This window comes from Pseudopipra pipra, chromosome 1 (assembly GCF_036250125.1).
Source record: "Pseudopipra pipra isolate bDixPip1 chromosome 1, bDixPip1.hap1, whole genome shotgun sequence".
In the NCBI taxonomy this organism is placed as follows: Eukaryota; Metazoa; Chordata; class Aves; order Passeriformes; family Pipridae; genus Pseudopipra; species Pseudopipra pipra.
Window position 1 is genome coordinate 87,957,593 of NC_087549.1, and position 23,667 is coordinate 87,981,259.

Here is a 23,667-nt window from a genome sequence, read left to right on the forward strand (position 1 = left end):
AGCAGCTATATTAACACAAATAGGATTTAAGTGCAGTTGTAGAGGCAAAAGTCAATGCAGATGTAGCTTTTGCCTTTCTAGTAATGGTGAGCAATTTGTAGGGATTACTTTTTAACCAAATCTAACCTGAAGACAGAAATATTGTACTGCTGCCCTTCAGTTGGTTTTCTTAATGTATTTTAGTCTCAAAGGAAACCATTTACACTTCATTGCAGGAATGCAGAAATGCAGTAATACTATCAATGCTGAAAATATTCCCAATTTGCACAGTAGCTACTTGTTAGTTTTCCTTCACACACAGGGTAGGTCTTTAACACACACACAAGGGGAAGATACCAATATTTAATACATTCAATATCCTAGAAACAAAGAAAAAAAAAAGCCCCAATCCCTACCCCCACCCCCCAAATACACTATTTGAAAATTAGCAAAGATAGAAATCCCTCAGCCACTGTACAAAGACAGCCAGGGGCAGAGCATCTAGACTTTTATTACAGTTCATCCCTTGCCTGACGCAAGACAAAGCTATGCAGTGATTCAAGGTCTCTCGTTCCATTGTGTTCACTGACTTTCTTTCCGCCTCGGAAAAGCAGAAGTGTAGGATAACCACGTACCTTCAAAAGACACATACAAAAAGGAAACTTCTTATTAATGTTAAGACTTGTATCCATCACTCATACATACCCGACTATGAAAAGCCACTGAAGCCCTCTGAGACAATAGGCCATTTTAATTTAAAAAAACACAAACCCAAACCAACAGCAGAACTTCCAATGTCAATCTGAAATGTCTGAACATTTTAAGTGAATAGGATAATACATGTTCCTCTAGGCTCTTGGGATAGCAGCTCCAGCTCTGTCTTCAATTGTCTGCCTACCAGCACCGAAAGACTTTTTTTTTCTAGGAACAAAACTTTCCATCAGATACCACAAGACTGCCTTGGTGCTTTCACAGAGGGAGGCTTCTTAAAATAGGGACTTCTTCAGCTTTATCCAATAATGAGAATGACCAAGTCTGAACAAACAGTCCAGGAGAGAAATGGTGTCAGCAGGTGCTGTTCTGAACTGCCTCTTTTTGGCTGACAAACAGCACGGTCACCAGGCACCTGGACTGCAGCAGCCAGTTTGGCTGGAGCCTCCAACATTTGGTACACCATACTATCCCATTCATTTCAGATCTTCCACACTTACAGAAAATCTGTTGCAGACGTTACGTTCCACGGTGCAGTCTACTTCTGCTATTTTGACATCAGTCAAACCTGGAAATTGCTCTTTGGCAAGATTCTCCCAAGTTGGAGCCAAGTTCTTACAGTGACCACACCTAGAAACAAAAGAGGGAGATTTGTTTAGCAGATACACTTTCCAGTTTATCTCTACTGTCTTACTGCAATTGCTTTAACTAGCTGCCTTTCCTATCTGCTAATGATTTGGCCCTCCAAGTCCCTTGCACTATTATGTCAGTAAATGAGCTAAGAAAACAAGTGATTTTATTTAAGTTAAGCACTGAAATACTTTCTGGCCTTTGTTAGTCTTGCCTAGAATGGTATTCTAGATGTCGGTGCATTAACATTTTACCCCACAAAGAAATATGAAGCCAAATAAAGACAAGCACAGAGAATATTTAACTGGAACAAAAAAAAAAATAAAGGGATCTCTTGGAAACAAACATGCTTTTAGGAAGGCACAGAATGTCTGTAGTACAAATTAAGTTTTCAGGTAGCATATGCCAGTTATGCTAAAGCTACGTAGCCCGAGTTTAATTATTTAAATGATATTTTAATTTCCCTATTAAATTTCTTCCAGTTTTTAACGGCCTCCTTGACCAATGCATAGTAAAGTATTCACTTTGTTTATATTTTGAACTTGGCTTAGCCAAGTTCCTAACGTGAACTTCTTACTGCCTTCAAGAAGAATTCCCAAAGCACTTTAGATTTTAAAGCTGCATTGCTCATTCTGTTCTAACCCAGCTGCACCTTAATTGGATTATTAAAACAGCCCCATAATTGCCTTGAGGCCGGATCAGGGCATTTACAAAAATAATGAAAGATGTCTCAGCAAAAGTTTTCTTAATGCAAGCCAGTGTATATTTAAACCACCTTGTAAATACACAGTGACAGTATGAAAGCATTTCTGACCACGCACAAAAACTACTAGAACAGGGTGATTTTATGCTTACTATGCAAGTTAACATTAATATTTATCCAAAACTAACTGAAAGACAGAACTAGCAAGCAACATAATAGTGTTTGCTGAGCCCTACATAAGTTAATCCACTTGGAAGAGAATAATTTCATTTATATGGAGAGTACTACAACTGTATACATAAGCCTGACTTTCGGAGCTAAAACTGGGATACCAGCTATATAAATATAGGAAGCATTTTGCTAAACAGTAGCTTTCTGAGCATTGCAGCCAGGGAGCACACACTGGTTTAAGAACTTGACTCTACATTCTGAACCACCACCGTTTCTTAGCCTGCCATCCAACATTGATCCTATATGGCAGCATCCCATGAAAATCTCATGAGATGCGGAGATGGTATTATTAATAAAAACTAATCAAAAAGGGAGCATTTTTTATCTCAAAATTTTCCAGAAAAAGTTTCTCAGATAATGAACTCCTAGATATGCCAACAAGCCCTAGGTTCAGAAATCAGACTGGAGTTGCTTTGTGCACAGGTGCAAACTGAATTTACCAGCCCGTTCTGCTGGTGGCGCAGTAGCAGCACAGGCAGAGATTCAATCCCAGTCCCTCACTGAGCACAGAAGGGATGAAGGGAGTGAGGAGAGAGCAGAAAACATGAAGGGGTGTGTGCACTGTGGGTAGGATATTTCTTAACCAAGTGGTGGAAAATCCTTGCTCACATCCAAAAGCAGATCTTTCAGATGGAAGAAGGCATAGAAATGGCTCTCAAGCAGCAAACCACACTGTGGTGAAAAGGGTGACAACACTGGAAAAGACTGCATCATTGAGCTTACATAAAATGAAACATTCCTGGGTACTTCTTGCCTACATGCATGCCTACTGTCAGAGTTAATATCTTGATAAGCCTGAGCACATTTAAATATGGGTTGCATTTGCTTGTGTTGCTTTGTAATGGGGCCTTTTACCACCCCAAACAAAAGATTTTTTTATATTTTATATACTACATTAATGGGATGGCTAGTGATGAAATCAGAGATGTGTTATCTTCCACACAGTGACATACAGCTTCATTTTAATCTCTTCCCCTACACTAGGCTTCCTTCTGTTGGCTAAGAGACCAGGCAATGGATGAGCAAGATGGCATGCCAGTTTCATTAAATTCAATGGAGGCACAAATAAGATGAATTCTATAAACCAGAAAGAGAACTGTTAAGCTTTCTTTTTCTCTCAGAAAGGGAACAGTAAGAAAAAGGCAGAAATATTTGTACTACGAGTTTGTAATACTGAGGTCTTACCCCAGCTGGAGTCCCAGGCTCTGCTGTATATAGCAGTAATGGCAGATGTCAGATAGGACATTACTTAATTTCCCCTCCAGTGCCTTCCATTGGGTGTCTACACCTACGCCATCTGTATTGGACACTTCTACCTTGGGTCACTGTAAGAACATACTACATGAACCTACACTCTTAAGAACATCTTAAAATTGTCACATGTGCAAATTAGTTTTTTGGCAGTTGTTTGAAGAGTAACAGGAAATTATCCATAGCTCAACAGCCTGTATCAAAACTCAGGTGCTTAAAGGAGGCTTCCAAGAGAGGCTGGTTGTGGCAGGAGAGGGCCCAAAAGCCAGCACGCTTTCCTTTCTCAACACTGGAGATACACTCCCCTCACCTTATCCTAATCAAGGGATAGGAGCATGCTGAGCCTGCACAGAAAGCTTCACTCTCCTTGTTCCCCAGAATTACCTTGAAGCTCACACAGTAAAGCATCTCTGTCAGCCTTTCCACAGAGAGGCATCCCAAGAGAGCTAAAACCAGATTGAGCTTTTCTGCTGTAACTCTTGCCAACACACACATTCTTCAGTTAATTCACAGTTTAGATTCCAACAACAAATACCGTACTACACACAACTCCCAAGACCTACAGAGACTAATGCTCTCACAGCTTAGACCAACAATAATCCTGAACAACAGCAGGTACAAACTTCTTACCATGGAGCATAGAATTTAATAAAGGTGATCCCTCTAGCAATGGTTGCATCAAAGTCTTTTTCAGAGAGAGAGAGCACTGCAGCCTGTTTAAAAAAAAAAAAAAAAAAAGAGAAAAAGAGGTCAAAACTTCTTGTGCATACAAGATCAGCCAATTTAGCTTTTACCTACCTAAAAGGGAAACTGAAATTGGAAAAGATAATATTATTAGTAATATAAACAAGAGTAGCAGCAGCAGACCTCACTTTTACCTCTCAGCTACTTTCCTACCCTAGAGAAATGTAGAGAAAACTGTATTTCACACTGAGTCTCAACCATAACTGGAGAAACAGAACTTCCCTATTTTCAGGGGATTTGCCTGTATCCAAATTTTCAGTTGTTGTAAAAAATCACCTTCATTTGAATACACTGTGTTTCAGGGAACAGCCCTTAGAGAAGTTGGCTTCAGGCACTTAATAGCCACCTGAGATTTTAATGAGGTATTCAAGGCACATTAGTGATGTCTCAACAGCTGTTCTCCCTGTCCACTACATCTCTGCATTGCATACACAGAAAAAACTGTTACCAGAAACACAGATTTGCCTGTCAAGAGGACGTCATAATATCACACTTCTATGGATGCCAGGAACAATTTTTTCTCCTGATAACATCAGGAGCAAGGGAATGATGGGAAGACAGCACATTGCTTACAGTCTCATATGAGAGCACAGAACCGAAACTTCATTTTTTGTGTGAAACCCTTAAGGGTGGGAGGGATTAAAAACAAGTAAATAAATGTCATGCCTATAAAAGTTTCAAGTTCAAATGAAAGGAGAAGAAAAAACAAGATCGCATCACCCAGTAAGTTTTATGAAGCCACAATGAAATTTGACATTACAAATTATCCAGCACCTTTAAACATTTCTCCAGATAACTGTTTGTTCATGAAATTATCTCATTAAGTTGAAGTGTTATTGCCTCTAAAGAATTATTTGGAAATTAGAAATTATACTTTCTAATTATTTAATAATTACAAATAATTAAATGAAGCAAAAAGTGAGCAGTAAATAAATATTCTTCCAGTCTGAATTTTCTAAATGGATATCTAAAACTGATGTTCCAAACTTAATTTACAATATAAGATATGAAATCCAAAAACCCCATAAGTAACATCTTCCCCATGATTCACACAGTAAAACAAATTTTAAAAATCTGTAGATTATTAGCAGAATATTGATGTGAACTATATAACCACAAAAATAAATTTAATATCAGAAAGCTCAATTTTAGCTTGGTTTCTTCAAAGAAGACATCTTATGCAATCACATAATTTGAGCATCTGCTGGTCACACTACCTTAACCCACCTGGATCATTTTTGAATGATTTTAGCAATGTCTGGAAGAGAGTTCTCATGGACATAAAAGTACAGCTTCCATAAAAGAGCTGGCAAGTACTTGGCCTATGTAAGACATGGGGGATCTATGTAGGGGCTCAACACTGGGACACAAATTTAGGGTTGGAACTCATTCTTTTTGCTGCCTGTGGTACCAGCTCTGTTCAGCTGATGGCAAATGCGGTCAGTGTTTGCTGGCTACATGGGCTGGCCCCTTGTTTCAAAATTCATGAAAACAAAACCAGTATCAAGGAGTCTGAAAATGAGCGACCAGGCAGCTGTGGCATCCAAAGCTGCTATGTGAAGTTGTAAGGACAAGCTGAGTCCTACACTGTGTCTGTCTACTATTATTTGGCAGAAAAATCCCTCCACAATCCTTTCCTGTTTGTGTGTGTGCTGGTGAATGCAAGGCATAAGTGGGAATTTGCGTCACATGTGGTTTGTGTTATTTCTATAAAAATAGACGACTAATTACTTTCTGCATTGTACTAACACCAGCTTGTTAGGATCTTCCAACTATGAGGTCAACTAAAAAAAAAAACAACAAAAACTGAAGGGTACAAAAATTACAAATCTATGTGGTCTATAATGTTTGGTAAGCCACTTTATACAAGATGGGTAATGCTGCTGGAAAAATCAACTGGGAAAGGTAATATTCTCCTCTAAGAAGCTACATATAAATGGTACTTATGTTAATATTATTGATGCTTAATTACTTAAGTTCATTCTACATCAGAAGGGAGTGTAAATCCCCGTCCCTTATTTTCTAGGCAGAAAGTACGTTTTTCACACTTCATGAAAAATTACGCTTGAAAATCAGCCTCACCAATTTTTCATTCATCTCACAAAATGGCAGATGAAATGCCAAAAGGATTACAAAAGACAGAAAATTACAAGAAGTACAACTGCGCAAAGGTTATTCCTGGCAATGTCTTGGCAACTTTTATAAGCCTGTAGCTCCTACAGCCAAGATTAGAGTAAGTCTCCAACCTCAAGGACTTTTCTTATCACAGGACGCATTACCTTACCATATCTAGACTGGTCTTCATAATCTTTGCTTGTTCGTTGTTTTTGCAGATAGTCACTAAGTATAGGACCCTGGCTTCTTTTAGGGGCTTAGCAGCATGCACCATATCCCTGGGTCAAGTGAGAATCTTGCAAGAAATGTTCATCTCTATAGTGATGAAATATGCTGTCATAGAGACCAGCAGTTCCATGGACCAAGAAGACCACATTTATGCCACTCTATCTAAACAATTTATTGCAACCATAAAAAAGGAGCCAGATTTTTTTTCCTTCTCCAATTCATCAGTTTAGTAAAAGTATCCCTAGGATTTATGATCTGATTCCACTCACTAACAACTAAAAAAATAACCAAGAAAATATTTGGTACAGTTTACATCCAGAAATTGTCAGTCTACCAGAGAGAGAAAAATGCATGGAAGACTTGGACAGGTTGCTAAAACAGTCTGAACACTTAACATCACTGCAAAGTACTGGAGCACTTACCTCAACATGGGTGGGTTCTGCAGGTGGCTGTGGTGCTTCAGCAGGTTTATCTGCTGGTGGCTCTTTACCAGAGCTCTGTAGTTGGGAATCCACATATTCTTTTAAGGAATCGAAGTCCCTCTTCCCTTTGTACTGGTCACCCTACAATTATCAAATAGTTTGTGCAACTGTGTATATGCAATTAATCTAGCAAATAAATAATTACCAGAAAAACATAAGATTGCCAAGTATAAGCATAAATATGATTATCTAGTTCTTAAACCTCTCCATGACATTCCATTCACTCCATGTCTTTAGGTTTTACCTTAGATTCTTCTGTAGCAAAAGGGAACAATCTAAAATTTCCTTGAAGTGAAAGGTATTTTAGAAATGTAGAAGCAAATTTTTGACACTTTTCCACTTTGACCTTCTCTCACTGTAGTCAGCTTTTTCAAGCTTTTATTTTTTTGAACCTAAAGCTACTGCAATGAACAATAACACATCCATCCCTGTTTGGTGGTGGTCTCTGTTACCACGTGAGCTCTGCCCGGTGCTTTGACAGGGCTGAAAACCTTAACTTGCATGTTGCCAGACTGCAGTTAGTCCTCTGGCCTACACACTTGTCACACATCTCCAGAAAACCCAAACAGTAAGGCAGTACACTGTGGGCACCTAAGTTCACCTGGAAGCAAGAGACAACAGGTGCCTGCTGCTGGCAAACATTTCCAACACCACCACTCTCAGGAAAGTTAAGTCCCATTTTTTAACCTGCACATAAAGCAGTCAACCATAAAGCCAGATCTCTGAGAGGCCACAGTTTGCTTTAGATGCTTCCCCATATTTCAGGTACTTTCACAACTCTAGAGAACAAGAAATCAGAACACTTGTGAGCAGCTTCTAGTCTCAAATCCACTGCTGGCCCTCTCGAACCTGGCTCTTGTGTGATTGCCCTCAGGGCTCTCTGTTACAATTAATACTTATTTCTTTGTTCAAGATCTATCTGTGAGGTACTGCATATCCATTTTGGATAGAACTCTTGAGATGTGGTCCCAGGAGGCATGGGCGACAAGATGTATCTCCACTTGCAGATGAGGAAGACTCAAGAAACAACATACAAGCTTCCATACACTGGAAGGAAGAACAGACATCTCAACTTTCCTATACCTTTGGAGCTCCTTCTACACATTTTTCTTTTTTTGTCATTGATAATATTACTTGTAACTATGGCCTCTTTCCTTGCACTGGCTCTAAGTGACTAAGGAAATAATATAAGCTGATGCAAGAAGCCTGTACCTTCTGGTTTGTATCCATTTCAGCAGGGCAGGGTCAGTGCCCATTGATTCCTCCCAGGGTTTCTGCGCCATCTAACCAAAAGGGATGGCGTCATACCAGACTTCAATTATGACAAAGGGGATGATGGTGTCATGGACAACAAGGCTGGATGACTGAAGCAGTTCTCCCCCTTACTTAACAGTATCACAGCAGCCAGAGATTTTCGGGAATTTCTGGGCCAGACTGTTGGAAAGTTGTTGGGGTTGTTTTGTGTTTTTTAAAATGTATTGTATCAGGCCATGGAGGAACATGTGATTGCTGTGGCAGTATGTCACCAGGGAATACCACACTGCCAACGGAGAAAAGACAGTTCAATGTAAACTGAAATACATTGCTTAGACTAATGGCTAAGCTTCAGTTTTACCAAACACAACAGCAGTGATTTTTTTTCTTTCACTGCATTCTTGATTCAAATAACTCTGAGGAACTCAAACGTCAATTATTAGAAAGGGTCAGAAAATTGATCTGGCTTGTCAAGGAAAAACTAACTTTTCTATATCAAGAGAGTATTGTTCTGGCAAAGTATCTTGCCATCTGTAGCTGTCTGAAAAATAAAAATAAAGCAGGTGGAAAACCATTCTGAAAAAACCAGCAGAACACTTTACATTCTTCCAACTCACATCATACAAAGACAAAAGTTTAATTAACTGAAAACCTCTTGCCTTGGACATGCCACCATGCTTGATTTGAGCACTCCCTCAGCTTCTAGTTCTGCTTCTGACATGTGCCAGGCACTGCTGCTTGAGAGGTAACAAGGCCACATACTTCTTATGTGAATCAGGCTGGGATTCAAAAATGCAGGTGCTGCTTCATTTAAATTCCCTAGAATGCCTCATCTTGCAGGGATGCTCATAGCAAACCTCACATGCACTGGTATGTGCTTGCAGCCAGTTTCTCTTTAGAGTGCCAGAAAACTGCCACAAGCAACAGCCACTAAACTGGATTAAGTAGCAAAACTTACATCTCCAATACTGTAAATGTTCAAAAATGAATGCAAGATGAACGGGACAAAAAGACAACCCCCCCCAACTTAGCAGGTAAGAGCTAGTAATGTCCTGGGCTCTCTTGTGGACCTGTTTTTAATATCCATTGAATACACTTAATTAATCTTGAAACTGTGAAATACATTATAAATAACACTACGATTTATATTTAGCTTATTGACTGCTGTTCATGTACATGGTATTTATAAATATTTTATTTCCCCATAACTTCAGAATATTGTAATTCTTTGAATTGCTGCAAGGAAAAATGTCAAGTGGGCCCACAGGATTCTCACTCACAGTGTCATATGAAGTGTTCAGATTTATTAGAGGGAAAATTTGCATCTCTAGACATCACTCAGCAAATGGGCAACATTTACAGAGGGCAACCTTCTGATACACATTGTGAAAATTACATACTTTATTATTATTTCTATTTCAGTTATGTTTTTTATGTTCCACAGGAAATAAAGTATTAGAATAAAGTAAACCCAGAATTCTCTCACACAGTAGCGTAACTGGAGATACTGCTTTCAGATTTATGAACATTATACCAGTCATTTGCAAAACACAAGGAGCAAAAATCTCAAACTTTTATCTGCAGACAAAGTCTACCTCTTCTAGTATCCAACTGAACCTTCAACATTATTTCTCTCACAAGCAGACTTTCGTATATGCCCACTTGATCTTTTTTTTCCAGAATGCAAGTACAGTCTAAGTATTATTCAGAAAAAAATGGTGTGATCTTTTGCTGAACTTGCAGACTCACCTTTTCACCATTCCTAAACCAGAGGAGTGTGGGATAACCACGAACTTGGGTTTCAGAGCAGACTTCATAATGCTGAGTACAGTCGACCTACATTTTGGGAAAAAAAACCCAAAACTATTCAGTGCCTAAAATAAACATACAACAAGCATCACAGTCTCCCTTGTTTAAAATCTCAGAAAAATACAGGAACAAGCAATACATGGCTTGGCAAAACTCAGTACCAAGTACTGTCTTGAGAATGATTATGTCTGCCTTCCAAACAGTGGCTTGGTTGTATAATTGAGAGGCTCTGTGTGTGTTTGATTTTTTTTTTTTTAAGGAGAGATTAGGAGAGAGGTATGGCTAGAAGGAAGTAATAGCAGTTACAAAGAACAATGAAGACATAATTAAAGATTTCAATTAAAAAGTACTTGGTATTCTCAGCTAATAAAATCAGTGCATGGACAATGAGACACAAAACACTAATATGAGAGAGCTTTAAAGCAAAGACATATTGGCTCATCCATTTTTTGAAAGACTACTCTTTAAAGACTTCAGAAGACATGTCAACTACTAGAAAGTTAACTTTACTCCAAGGGAAGCTCCAAGTGCATAGCAACATTCAATTCTAATACGTCATAAACCAATCTGTAACATTATTAGTTTATAATCCTTTTTGAAGCAGAAAAAAAAGATAACTTAAGCATTGCAGCCTTTGCTCAACACAGCACTTGTATTTTGAATTTTACATTAGAAACACTTTGCTCCAGATCACTGAAGATCAATTCCAAAGATTAAACAGTGTTAAGACACTATTCCTGCAGATTAGATGAAGGTCATGGTTCAACCTTCTTAGAAACAGCTGTGTTTCCTGTTTACTTACAGACTTACAATCTTAGCCAAGACATGTTTCAAATATTTTCACAAGGTATACAGTTACATAAAATTGCCTAGGCATCAAGACAAATCTTGGTGGCTGCATTACATAACATCTCTCCATAATATGAACTGTGAACACGACAGACAACTAAATAAAACAGAAATTTTGAAAATTCTTTGTTTATTTTTCTCCAGGTACCAGAGAATGGTAACTTCAAAAAGATACTTAAGCTGAGCACAGATTTCTTAGGACAGCAAACAAAGGTCTCAAATAAGGGAGAAATAGCTTCTGATACCTTATTCTTTAATTTTATATCCACCAGGTCTCAAAATTATATATATATACATATATATATGTATATATAGAGAGATGTATGTATGTATGTATGTATGTATGTATGTCTTCTCTGAAGATCAACTGTGCTTATATATATATATGTCTCCTTTAAAGTTCAACTGTCTGGACCTGCTCTGTACATCTACAGCATACCTGAACTGACAGATTTTCAAAAGTATTAAAAATAAAGAATAAAAAAAAAGTCAAGCTCATCACCCCTAATACAGCTGAAAGTGCTGTGAGGGCAGAGGCAGGGGAGACAGCAGAGGGAGAGTCCCTCTGCAGTACTGAAAACACTGCTATTATGCAGTCTTTCTGATCAGTGGAACAACTGTGAAAGCTTAAGGACATGGAAGTTGAGCACAGTCAGATTTCCACTGTGGGCAGAGGGATTCCCATCATGAGCCACCTGGACTTAGGTATGGGTCAGCAAATAAAGTCAGTAACTACAATTGCCAGACCACCTCCATACCTCAGCACAGAAGTCACTCCACGTACAAGTAACAAGCTCCCATGGTAAATACACCACAGAACCTGGTTATCAACCCTAAGAGAAATAGTAAAGCAGGACAAGATATCAATTTTTAAGGTGTAGGACCTTCTGAAACCTTTAAAAATTTTATGGGCATAAAGAGTTAAAAAACCCCAAACCAACAAAGAAATAAGTCATCCTAAGGAGCCCTGTAGGGCTAAAGCTTGCTAAGGAACCCAGTGCTGTAAAGAACAAATAAAAAGTCACTTTCTCAAAATAAATACTGAAGTCTATCAAATTCTGACAAAGCAGACACAAAATAAAAAGCAACTCTCAAAATATTATTCCTAGCATCTGAAGTATTAGCCTCATTCCGAGCTCTCTGAAATACAGAGAGCAAGCTGTGTTTGTAATAAGTCCTTGCTGAAAATGAGGAAGTCCTGTCAACAGTAGATGTGCAAGAAAAAAACCCTCAAAATTAAAATAGAAACTATGACTATAAAAGGATTTAAAGGTTGACAAAACAGTTGCTATTTGCAAATCATAGCACAAAAAGCATGATCCTAGGCTGAAACATTCATTGACACAAACCACGTTTTCAACTAAGAGCACTTCACCTACCTTGCCAATCTTGACAGTTTCCGAATGCTCAAAGGCTTGAGCCAGCTGTTCCCAGGTAGGGGCCAAAGCCTTGCAGTGACCACACCAAGGGGCAAAGAATTTGATGAAGTGATTACCTTTTAGGTTAAAAAAAAAAAAAAAAGAAATATTTAACTCATGTGGAATGAACTTGGCTGCAATTAAAGACTAGCTACTAATCTCAGCCTGCAAATTTATCATGGTATTTCCTGAGTTAAAGATAGGAAACACTGTGAATCAAAGGCCAGGACAAAATACTTCAGCAATTAGGTTTTCAATACTGTATGCAGTCCCACAGCATTGCCAAATTTCCCGAAAATCCAAACAGCTTCACAATCTCAACCCAACAAATGAGATATTAAAACTGATATTTTTAGCCTAACCATTTACCTCAATGTTTAATTCTACCATGTCAATCAGTTGCCCTGTTACAGCATAGAAAGAACTACCAAGGAATATATAACAGCATAAATGAAAGTATAAACTTCAACTTAACAAAATGGTGTTTCCTAAGAAATGCTTCAGTCTATGATTTACCTAAAAAATTTTGTTCAGTTTTCTGCTCTCCTTTTTCTGTCCTGCTCTTTCTGTTTTCATGTCAACTACTCAGAATTTGCTGCCTTTAGTAGGTTTTTGTGGTGTCTTACACAGAGGAAAGTCTCGGTGCTATCTCCTACTAATGTTTAAATTAGTACAATATTAATTGCAAAGTACCGGAATACGTCATTTCCTTCAATTAAGATTAATTAATTCAAAATGCTGCACATTTTTGCACCCATCAAGACAAGGCTCTGTTAAAACAAATTAAAAGAGCAAAAGTCAACCTTGCAGGTGTAACTGCTAAGCCTCGCGTTAAATTTAGGCACTGAACTTTTTGTAACTGAAGTGAAGAGAGGACAACAGATTTATAGATTATCCTAAACCTCCACAACCATCAGATATGACCATGAGAATGTCTCCTCTATGAAGGCCAATGGATACATAATAAAAATATTACAATAAAAATATTAAAACATTTATATATACACTGAACTTTACAATCTGAGAAGATATTAAAGTTGATAAATGCTTAGCATCTCCCTGACGGCTTAGAGGAAAACCCATTAAGAATTTTGATTTCATTCTGTGTTAAGCCCCACAGGCTGGGAAATTTTAAGTTAGATGCCCAAAATGCTCTTTTACACTTTAAAACATTTCTGATCAGTTCATGGTTACTTTAAGAAGCTCTAGTATCTACCTCACTAGTGGTATCAGATGGGCACAGACATTTAATTTAATCCAGCCTTTGCTTTTTGGATAACAGACAGAGATAGTAAGATCATCTGGTGGTATGCCAGCTCAAAGCTTGAACTGTAAGATTTTGCTCATTCTCTAAAAAACCCACCACATGGGGGTTAAAATTTCCCATATTAGGTATCCCTCCTGGAATTAATTTTAAGGCTTCCAGACAAAATATTTTTTAAAATGGCCAAACAGGTGAAGTGTTTTGCCCATATTAAATTCTGGAGAAAGGAAGCTAAACAATATCAAATAAAGGGCCAGAGTGGGATGGGGGCTGTAAGGAGGAAGTGGGTGGATTATACTTATCCAGAATAACAGTCTGGGAGGAAGAAAAGCCAGCTCCTAGGGAAGGAGGAAACGGGACTTGCAAAAACGCAAAGTAAGTGGCAAGGCTGTGATTGAATAAGGAACTTGGGAAAAGAGACAGTTTCGTTGAGCAAGCCCCACTAGCTTCTTCCCTGTGATTAGGGCCGTGATTTTACTGCCTTCTGAGTGCCATACTTAAAACTTTCTCATGGTCTGTAATATGTAATATTTTTACACAGTTTGTAGTTTCATCCTCTTTCACTTGGTATTATGGGAAAACAATGGTGTGAAGGAGGTCCCCTGAAAACTAACGTTCCTGGTACAGACTTCTCACTACTAATGTCTCTGTAAGCAGGTTTCTCTTATAAAAAAATCCCAGTTACCTTCTGCTATGTGCATCTTGAAATTGTCTGCTGAGAGTTCATACATTCCCTGCTTCGGTTCAGGGGCTTTAGGTGGTTCCACATCAGATTCTGGATCCTATTCATGAAAAAAATTAACTTTTATTTCTCTTGTACAGTAAATACACAACATTTGATTACTGTATCACACTCTCCTGTGACAGTCTTGTAGACTCTGTACCCTGAAATTTTAAATTCCTAAAGCAATGTCCTTATTTAGTTTGATTTAGGTATCTAATGTTTCCTAGCAAACAACTATTTGAAAGCAAAATGTGAAAAAGATTGCCACACAGAAAAGAGCTATCACAGTCAGTGGAATAACAGTCTTTCACTGTGCTGTAGTACAGTCACAGAGCACATGCTATGGCAGTCATCACATCACCACACAGCAATACACTTAAATTACATAACAGTCCCTCCATAGCATCTCACATCAGCCACATCTGCCATGGCACCAGTTTCAGTGTTCTCTGGGTTATTTAAAAATAGCTAGTGCAAAAGCTATTTTCTGCTCCCTTAATGCCAGAAGGAATGCTGTCTACCTAATGGCTCCATGAAGACAGCAACAATGGGAATAGAGCAAACATTTCATAGGTATAACTTACAGCAAACTCATTGGCACTTCAGCAATATCAAGTGAATACTTTGTAGACACTAGGGTTAGAGCTGGAAAGGATTTTTTAAGAACCTCAAAGTACATTTCTTAAAATAGTTTAGCATTTAATGTTTAATTATTAAAAACACAATGTTTGTTTAAATATAATCACATTCTAACTGTGGTTCAGCAATCCATAAAGCTTTATCTTGATTAGAAACAGCAATCACAAATTTCATTTTAGGCAAGGTTTGGCTACTACATGTGAATGCTACCCCTAAACTCAAGGGTTTTCCTAGTGATGGTATTAGCTTATCTTACTTAACCAATTATTTTAAACCTTTTCTTTAGGCTACAACATTAACAGGTAGTAACTGAGCTGAAGAGGGCATCCATGTTTGAAGAGGTAAGTAAGCCCAATACAAATGCAATCTATAATGCGTTACAGGTAAATTGCTTTTCTTATTCTAGAAACATTATGGCCTACAGATGTCAACTGAATTGACACCAAGAACTGTATCTTAAAATGTTAAAATTATAAACATTAAAACTGCATTATGTACTGTAGTTTTAAATACAGGAAACAGAGGTCAGGTCACAGGATGACAGTTTTAATTACTACTCTGACTATTGTGTAAGCTGTTTCATATTGATTTTGTGACCTGACTTCTATTCTCTGGAGCAATTTCCTCCTGGAAAATGAAACCTAACTTAAAGAAGTGATAGATAAGCAAGTCTGCAGAAAAGAGTATTTCCATTTCTTATTTCCTTTTCACTTACAGATGGTTCCTCATTTAGTTTCTCCAACATCCAGTTTTCCAGTGCCTGGAAGTCCCTAGGGCCTTGGTATTTCAGAGGTTCTTGTCCTGGTTTAAGCAGCTTTAGGCTAAAGGATCAAAATGTGAGAAAAGAGTGAGGCAAAAATTTTCACACAGGAAACATTCTCAGAAAGCCAACGTGCTTTGCTAATCCATAGCAATGCAGCTCAGGCTGCAGTAACAGATCTCCTGACTATTAACATCAGCATCAGACATCTCCCTCAGCTTAAAGGGTCATGGGCAGAATTTTTTCATTCCCATGTAAAGGAGATTTTTAAAACAGCAAAAAATAAATACCATGTTAAAAATCAACATAGCTCAATATTACTTTGATCAATAAGCAAGAGCAAATTAAAAATTGCAGCATTTAGTTCTGTGAATCCTATTTCAGTTTGTCAAAAAGCATCCATTTTGTTTTGTTCACCTCTCTTCATCACCAAAGGAAAAACATCTAGCACTTATTTTCCCACAAATTTCTTTCTCACCTTTTGTTCCCCAACTGCTCTTGGAATGTAGGACTTTTCACGTGGTATTAAACTGATTAAAAACACACTGAAGCAAGTCAATAGGACAAGGAGATAAGTGACTGCCTGTAGGGATTCAGACTTCATGATTATAACATTTAATAATTGCTATCAAAACTTTTCCATAAACTACATAAAGCTTCTACTATTAAATATTTAAATTAAAATTTGAACTATATTTGATAAAGGGGTAATATTGAATCCTGACCGAGTCTTATTTTTTATAGAAAATCAGAGTTTCAATTACTAGCCCTCAGTTCCCCTTGCCAAGCTGTCATTTTGTACAGTTTCTTTTGTTTATTGAAATGTTTTTCTCTCTCTTCTTGTTCCACAGTCGGAAAAAATGAACATATGAAAGTGCTGAAAAACCACATAATGCAAATATATGCAAAAGAGATAGGAACTCCCACTGTCATTTCTATTTAAGGTATTCTTGAATGTTCCTTGTGATGACAGAAAGTCAAAATAATAAGCAAACAACAAAAGTTAAACAAAAGAACATCTAAAACACACCTCATGGAAATACTTTTCAAAATAAACAAAAAAAAAAGGGTAACAGCATAAAAAACTATCTGCACCTTTATTTTCTTCAAACAAGGTTAAGTTTTCTCTGGTTCGGTTGACAGTATTTATTTTGCAGCACGAAATAATCCTGAAACAACTGTACTAACAAGTGAGGGACCTGCTCAGCCACTTTGATTCTCAGGGGATGAAAAGGGGATGCAGCCTTTCCTTTGACAGGTGTTTGGAAAAGCAGAGTAGGGATCAGCACATCCTGGACTTGAGACAATACCTCTCTGCCTGAGGAAGCTGTGAAATTTCCCTTGCTGGACGATTTTAAAAACAGACTAGTTTAAAACTGACTCAGACAGGAAGAGAATTGATATCATGAATTCCCCTTCATCTCTATGTTTCTATGACTAGCAGATGACTGCCTTGTTATTTATACTTTTCAAGTAGGTGAAAGCAAGCACTAAGTATTCATAAATATTCAATGACCTTAAAAAGAGAGAAAGGAAAAAAAATGCAGCAATTACACATCCATTGATTTTTTCCTTATTAAAAATCTCTGCCACTCTTTCTGTTTTACATGGAGCAGCACCACAATCTAATCTATTCAAATATGCCAAGACAACAAATGCTCGCTTTTGGAGATATTAAAATAGAGCTGTAAGGTGCACTATTTCTTAGTGAAAAGTTATTTCTTGTGGAACTCAGCCACACACTGCCCTTAAGGACAATTCCTATCTCAACAAGGACTATGCTATTAATAACTCTAAACTTCTACTCAGTCACACTCATCTGCATCCAAGTGGGTGCAGCCAGGAGCGCATGAAAAGTTCAGGCTGTAGCTGGGAGTCGGCAAAAACACTGGACAAAGTGAGCAAAGGGAAGAAAACTGAAAAATACAGGCTATGTGAGGGCTAGAAATTATTACATTCTCCACTTATCCCCACTAAGATGAGTACTTCATAAAGCAGTTGAAAGGATCCCATCCATTTTTGCAAGAAGCTTTAAAGAAGACACAAGTGAAAAAAAAAATATTTTTTTGCTCCTTCCTGGCAGTTAGAAAGGTAACACACGTGTCTAACCCCAAAGCACCAACCTCTCATAGATACTCTAGATCATGTTCTGCCTACCAAAGTCGAGGTAGTAAGGCACACATCCCTTATAACAGGATAAGCATAACAACCTTAAAATACAAATTAATTTCTTCTAGACCAACATAAGAAAACTCACCTAGAAAAAAGTCTGTACAACATCACCACTGCTTTCCTAAGTAATACTATTTATCATTTTATTAGTACTGAGTTCACTAAAAATCTAACAGAACACCTGCAATTATGAATGTTGCAGAGTCTTGACAAACTGGTGACAAATTATTTTTAAAAGTACCGTTACCGGAAACCAGCTCTATCATGCATATCACAGATACATAATGTACTGCTGCTTGAGAAAGAGGTACTCCCAGAGAAAACAAAAGGACAATTCTGGACTTCATTTAAACATAGACATTGTCCAAGACGTAAAAGATTTTCTTGAAAAAAATGAAAGAGTATCACATGATACTTGGCAACATGGTAAAAAGGCTTAAAATGAACATATCAGATCCAAGGGGCTACAAAGAAATCCACCAAAAATACAGCTTAGAAGTTAGCTTCAAGAAATTGGCAGAGGATCATGGAAAACTGAAAAATAGGAGCAGACATCCTTTTATACTTACGTAGGGTATCCTCGTACGCCAAATTCAGAGCACAGTGGAATATCTACAGTACAATCCACTTTAACAACGTAGACTTGTGGTTTTTCCATGTTGTTGTATTTATCTCCCAAGTCATTCCAAGTTGGCTGGAGACGCTGACAGTGTCCACACCTGTGACAGAAGGAATGAGATGCTGTTTAATAGCTGCTCACGTTTAGAGCAAAATGAATTTATGGAAAAGTCATACGCAGAACAGTAATTCTGATAAATTTAAAAATAAATTTTTAAATCAGAAGTTAAATCAGTTAAATCAGAAGTCTTCCATTCTCAAGCCCTGTTACATAAGCAACAGCAAATACTATTAAGAACTTTAGCATGCTGCAAACACAGCTCAAGTGAAAATCAGGAAGATCCGGTAACTTCTTGCTACTACCCTTTTACACTACAAATCCTATGAATACTCCCTAAACTTAGTGAGGCTGTTAATAAAAGCACTGTCATTCTCCCAGCTTTCTAGAAAAATCCTCCGAGGCTGTCCAGTTTTGTTTGGTTTTTTTTTTTTTTGAGTTGCTCCCACTTGAAACAGTTTCACTTATACAAATGGTTTTGAATACACTTATAGAAAAGTTGCATGGATTCACACCTTTCCAGGTATCCTGATACCATTAAGAGAAAAAAAAAAAAAAATCTTGACATTTACTTTAAGATAAAGAATGTCAGTCAGGCACAGTGGGTCACACATGCTCCCACTATGTGGAGGAATACGACCTCCCATGGCATCTTATTCTGAATTGTTATTATGAAGGGATACAATGTATTATTACTAAAATCAAATATTTCTTAAACATTTAACTTCTGAATAAAGTCCCTCCCTAGTCAATTCTTTCACAGAGCTTGAATTAAGAGGAGGATTTCAGATTCCTTGGTTCCTTCCCTGAGCAGATGCAGTGATTCTATACACCGAATGAATACTGGCTGGTGTTACAGAACAGAGCATGGAAAACTAGGTAAGGCAATCTCAAGTAATTAACCCGCTGTGTTTTAAGTGCAACAGAGCTGCCTTGTCCATACATAGCACTGTGATCTCTGATATACACACTCCTTTCCTTTCCTTCTTTGGATTAGAAATTAGAAATTAGAAATAAAGCAGGAAAAATGTTCATATCTGAATCAGTAATTGACTAGTTAGTCATTCCCAGTTTGAAGAAAAAAAACAAAATCAATATTACACAGAAGGAAATACAAGACATTTCCCCAAAATACTTTCTCTGAAATTTGTAACCTGAAAAATATATAAAACCAAGGAGATCAAAACGAAAAAGAGCAAGACCATGCAACATTACACGCCTGTGTGATGGATGCAGCCCCAGGTACATACACAGTCTTTCACTGCTACTACTCTACATTACATCAGCGGGGTTGGAGGAGCTGCCAGTTCCACATCTGGGGCTGGTCCCCACAAGGGGGACGATGGAGAGCTGGGCATCAACGATGAGTCCTGCTCTTCCCTCCCTGCATGGGCTAGAGAGTTGCAAGCATTCATAATCTCTGTTTACAAACACAAATGAAGATCCAAAAGAGACTAACAAGGCCATAGGAAAGACCCATCAAAAAAAGAAAAAAAAAAAAGAACCAAAAAACTAACCCCAAACCCTGCTTCTTGTACACCACTAAGGTCAAGAGGTATGGGTGGAAGAACATTATTTGTAAGAGTTTGCAGGACAGGCCACCCATTTTAATTCCGAGCAACTGTGTGCCACAAGTGCTCGTGCTCAGAGATTATTCTGCTGTAGCAGCACCTACAGAGTACCAGGCTGTTCTGCCTCATACAGGTCAGCGTTCCTCCCACAGTATCAGCATTTCTCATCTGCAACACTGGATGGCAGAGTTCCTGGGCCAGGACAAGAAGGGATGTACAGGTACACAAGGAGCGTATGTATCAAACTGATAAGCCCTCTACAGTCAGCGGGGAGGACAGATATTTCTGGAAGCCACCAGTAGAGCTTCAGCTCTGCACTCAACAAGGGCAGCTCCACAGCAAGGTATAGCACAAATCCTTATCCAATTAAAAATGTGTAACGGTATAAAAAGCACAGGACCAGTCTCGCTCTGGACAAAAGAATCCAGCTAAGGTAAAATCCAGTCAACGGAGTTCAATTCAACAGCAATGAACTCTGGTGATTACGTCTGCTGCAGCTCTGCAGACTTCCAGAGGTTTACCAAGAAAGAATGTATGTTGAAATGATCTGTATGAGTCAAAATAATGTAGTGGAACTACTCATTTCAGATTCCTTCCAACTAAGGAACCAGGAACCTTCTCGCTCCTCTGTAGAGACGCAACTGGCATGGCAAAAAACTCAGTATCTTGTGCCACCAAGATAGTAACCTGCTCATCGTTCTGTCTCCAAGGGTAGCTACCAAGTGGGGCAGCCTTATGAATAAAAACCTTATGACATCTGATGGCAAATGACTCAGAATGCTCTCTTCTTGGAGTATCCTGCAATATTTGGCACAAATGTAGGACCACATGTGTACTGCCACCATTTGGGAGTGAGGTCCTCAGCAACATTTCTTCCAAGAATCTGGAAAAGAAGGGCTTCTCCCCTGTAATTACAGAGGGCAGTCTTTGAGAAGCATTAGGAGATTCGCACATCACCCCAGGGCAAGAGCTCCAGGTCTGTCAGGCTGCCCCCCGATCCCACTGACAATAGAACTACTGGTGTGTATAAGCACCTCTCTCAGGCACTTGGATGTTCCCTTTGTCCTTCTCTTCCCCTTGGACCTGAAATCTGGCCCTGTTGCTGCCTGTCAGCAGCCAGGAGTCTAGACCAAGGGCCCTGAAGCCAAGACACAGAGATTTGGAGGACATTTGCTAAGGATGAAAAGAACATCCAGAGAAGGCTCAACAAGTCTGGGAAACGACACAGGTCTCTCACACTTAACTTGGGCAGAGATCCTTAGCCCTCCCAAAGGCACAGCATGATCCAAGTCTGCAAGGCCAGCACTCCCTTTGATCCAGAGGATGTGCAGCATACACTGGACTCTGCAACAGCCCTTTTGGCACAGGGTCTCTTACAGTGTGGCAGGTTAAAAAAAAACTCATCTGGTTTTAGGGGTGCCCATGAAACACTCAAAGTGTGGACAACCACAGATATCATCACCTGAAAGCAGGAGCACTCCTGCTCTGCATGGGCATTTCTCAGGCCTTACAGCACTCTCAGGCACTTCACCAGCAAGTCAGGCATCCCTCCACTTTTGTGATCTTCTGAGAACAAAGGCTCTTTGAAGCTTTCACTTAACATTTTCACATGGCATAAATAAGTCAATGTTAATAACAACAACAAAAATAGTTCCTCAGTTTTGAAAGAAAATGCTTTTCTGCTGTTGATTTCAAAAGACTCTCATATGCCTAAACAGCACTGTGTAGCAACAGATAACTTTGGATCAAAAACATAACTTTTGCACGTTTTTCTCTTATTTTAGCTAAATTAAAGAAAACTTGGGAGAAAAAAAAATAAACCAACAAAAAGACCCAACCAAACAACCCTAACAACAAAACTCTCCATAACCTCTACCGGATATCAGTAAGTCAGGTAAAAAAAGGTGGGGGAAGAGGCGAAGAAAAGAGACTACGAACAATCATTAGAAAGACCCAGAGATGAGAAGTACTGTCCTCTTAACCAGGAATATCCAGCAAAGCCTTGTTCCCTCATTCCTCTCAACCATTCTTGTGCCAAATGTACCAGTCCAGGACAGAAGTCCAGCAGGTCTCTTGCAAGCCTGAGAATTCCCCAGCTCTCCTTCGGATACCTGCGGCCTTGGGGACACAGCACTATAGCTACAGCTCTCACGTGCAAACTCGCTTTTAAATTTCATGACTGCACAGAGAACATAAAGTCTGCAAGGAAAGCATCTGGGGGGCACAGGCTAAGTAAGTGACGGTCGCCAAACAGCAGCTGCTCTCGGTCTCTTTGAGGAACGGCGTGAAACAGAGCCCGGGGAGGGACCGGGGCTGACCCAGTCTCACCGACCGGCGCAGAAGCTCCCACCGCGGGCCCCATGCGGGGGGCACTGCCGGCTGCCACGGGGCGGCTCCGGGCGCCGATCGGTTGCGCTCGATGACCTCAGAGATCCTTTCCAACCCAATTGACTCTGTGACTCTGTGCAGGGGGGCGGCCAGCGCGGCCGCGGAGGCCCGGGCCGGGCACACGCGAGGCTGCAGCTCCCCGTTCCCCAGCCCGCCCCGCAGCCCCCGGCTGCCATTCCCCGCCTGTTCCCCCGCCGCCCCCGGTCGCGGGGCTCGGGGCGGCGCGACCCCGCCGCCTCCCCGCCGCCGCCCGCCCGGCCCCGCCGCCTCCCGCCGCCACGTCAACGGGGGAAGAGGCGGGCGGGAGAGCGCCGCGCCGGCCGGGCCGCGCCGGGCTCCGCCGCCCCGGGTACCCACCACGGGGCGAAGAACATGACGAAGTGCGGGGCGGCGGCGGCGCCGTGCCGCAGCATCTCCGCGCTGTAGAGGTGCCGCCCGTGCGGGTCCGCCGCCGCCGCCGGCGGGCCTGGCTCCGGCTCTGCCCGCCCCGGGCGGCCGCAGAGCACGGGGCCGATCACGGCCAGGGAGAGGACGCGCCACCACGCCGGGCTGGAGCGGAGCGGAGCCATGGCAGCGCCGTGAGAGCAAGCGGGCAGATCCGCGGGCGGCCGCCACCGCCTCCCGCCCCGCCCCGCCCGCGGCCCCCGCCCCGCCCCGCCCGGCCCCCTCCTTCCTACCGGCACCCCCTGCACACGCACCCGCACCCCTCCTCTTTGGAAATAAAGGGTATTCTGAAAGCCTTAAGGTGTTGTTTACATAACACATGATGTCTATTTTTATATTACATATGTTTTAGACTGATGTACAGATTTATATATAAAAATTTTAAATGGTAACAAATTTTTTTTGCGTACACACGCATACGCTCCTTTCTGGAAATAAAAAATTTTATAAAGGCTTTAAAATATTGTTTTATTTATATAACATACCTAATTTTATATCATTTATTAATTGGATTGATCTGTCAATTTATATTGAATTTTTAAATCATAACAAATTTTATGTTTTTTAATATACGTACTCGTTTCTGGGAAAAAATAATTGTATAAAGGCCTTAAAATATTACTTA

General features: G+C 39.8%; 1 protein-coding gene across 1 annotated transcript; it reads right to left on the reverse strand.

Annotated features, from left to right (window-relative positions):
• Positions 1 to 470: 470 nt before the first annotated feature.
• On the reverse strand, positions 471 to 23,209 carry TXNDC5 (thioredoxin domain containing 5). Its single transcript, XM_064663985.1, has 10 exons — positions 22,956 to 23,209; positions 18,533 to 18,682; positions 15,747 to 15,852; positions 14,354 to 14,450; positions 12,366 to 12,481; positions 10,078 to 10,164; positions 7,015 to 7,155; positions 4,136 to 4,218; positions 1,191 to 1,320; positions 471 to 614 (listed from the first exon to the last, which is right to left on the reverse strand). The coding sequence occupies exons 1-10, from the start codon at positions 23,165 to 23,167 to the stop codon at positions 492 to 494; spliced, it is 1,245 nt and encodes a 414-aa protein (XP_064520055.1). The 5' UTR covers positions 23,168 to 23,209; the 3' UTR covers positions 471 to 491.
• Positions 23,210 to 23,667: the final 458 nt, after the last annotated feature.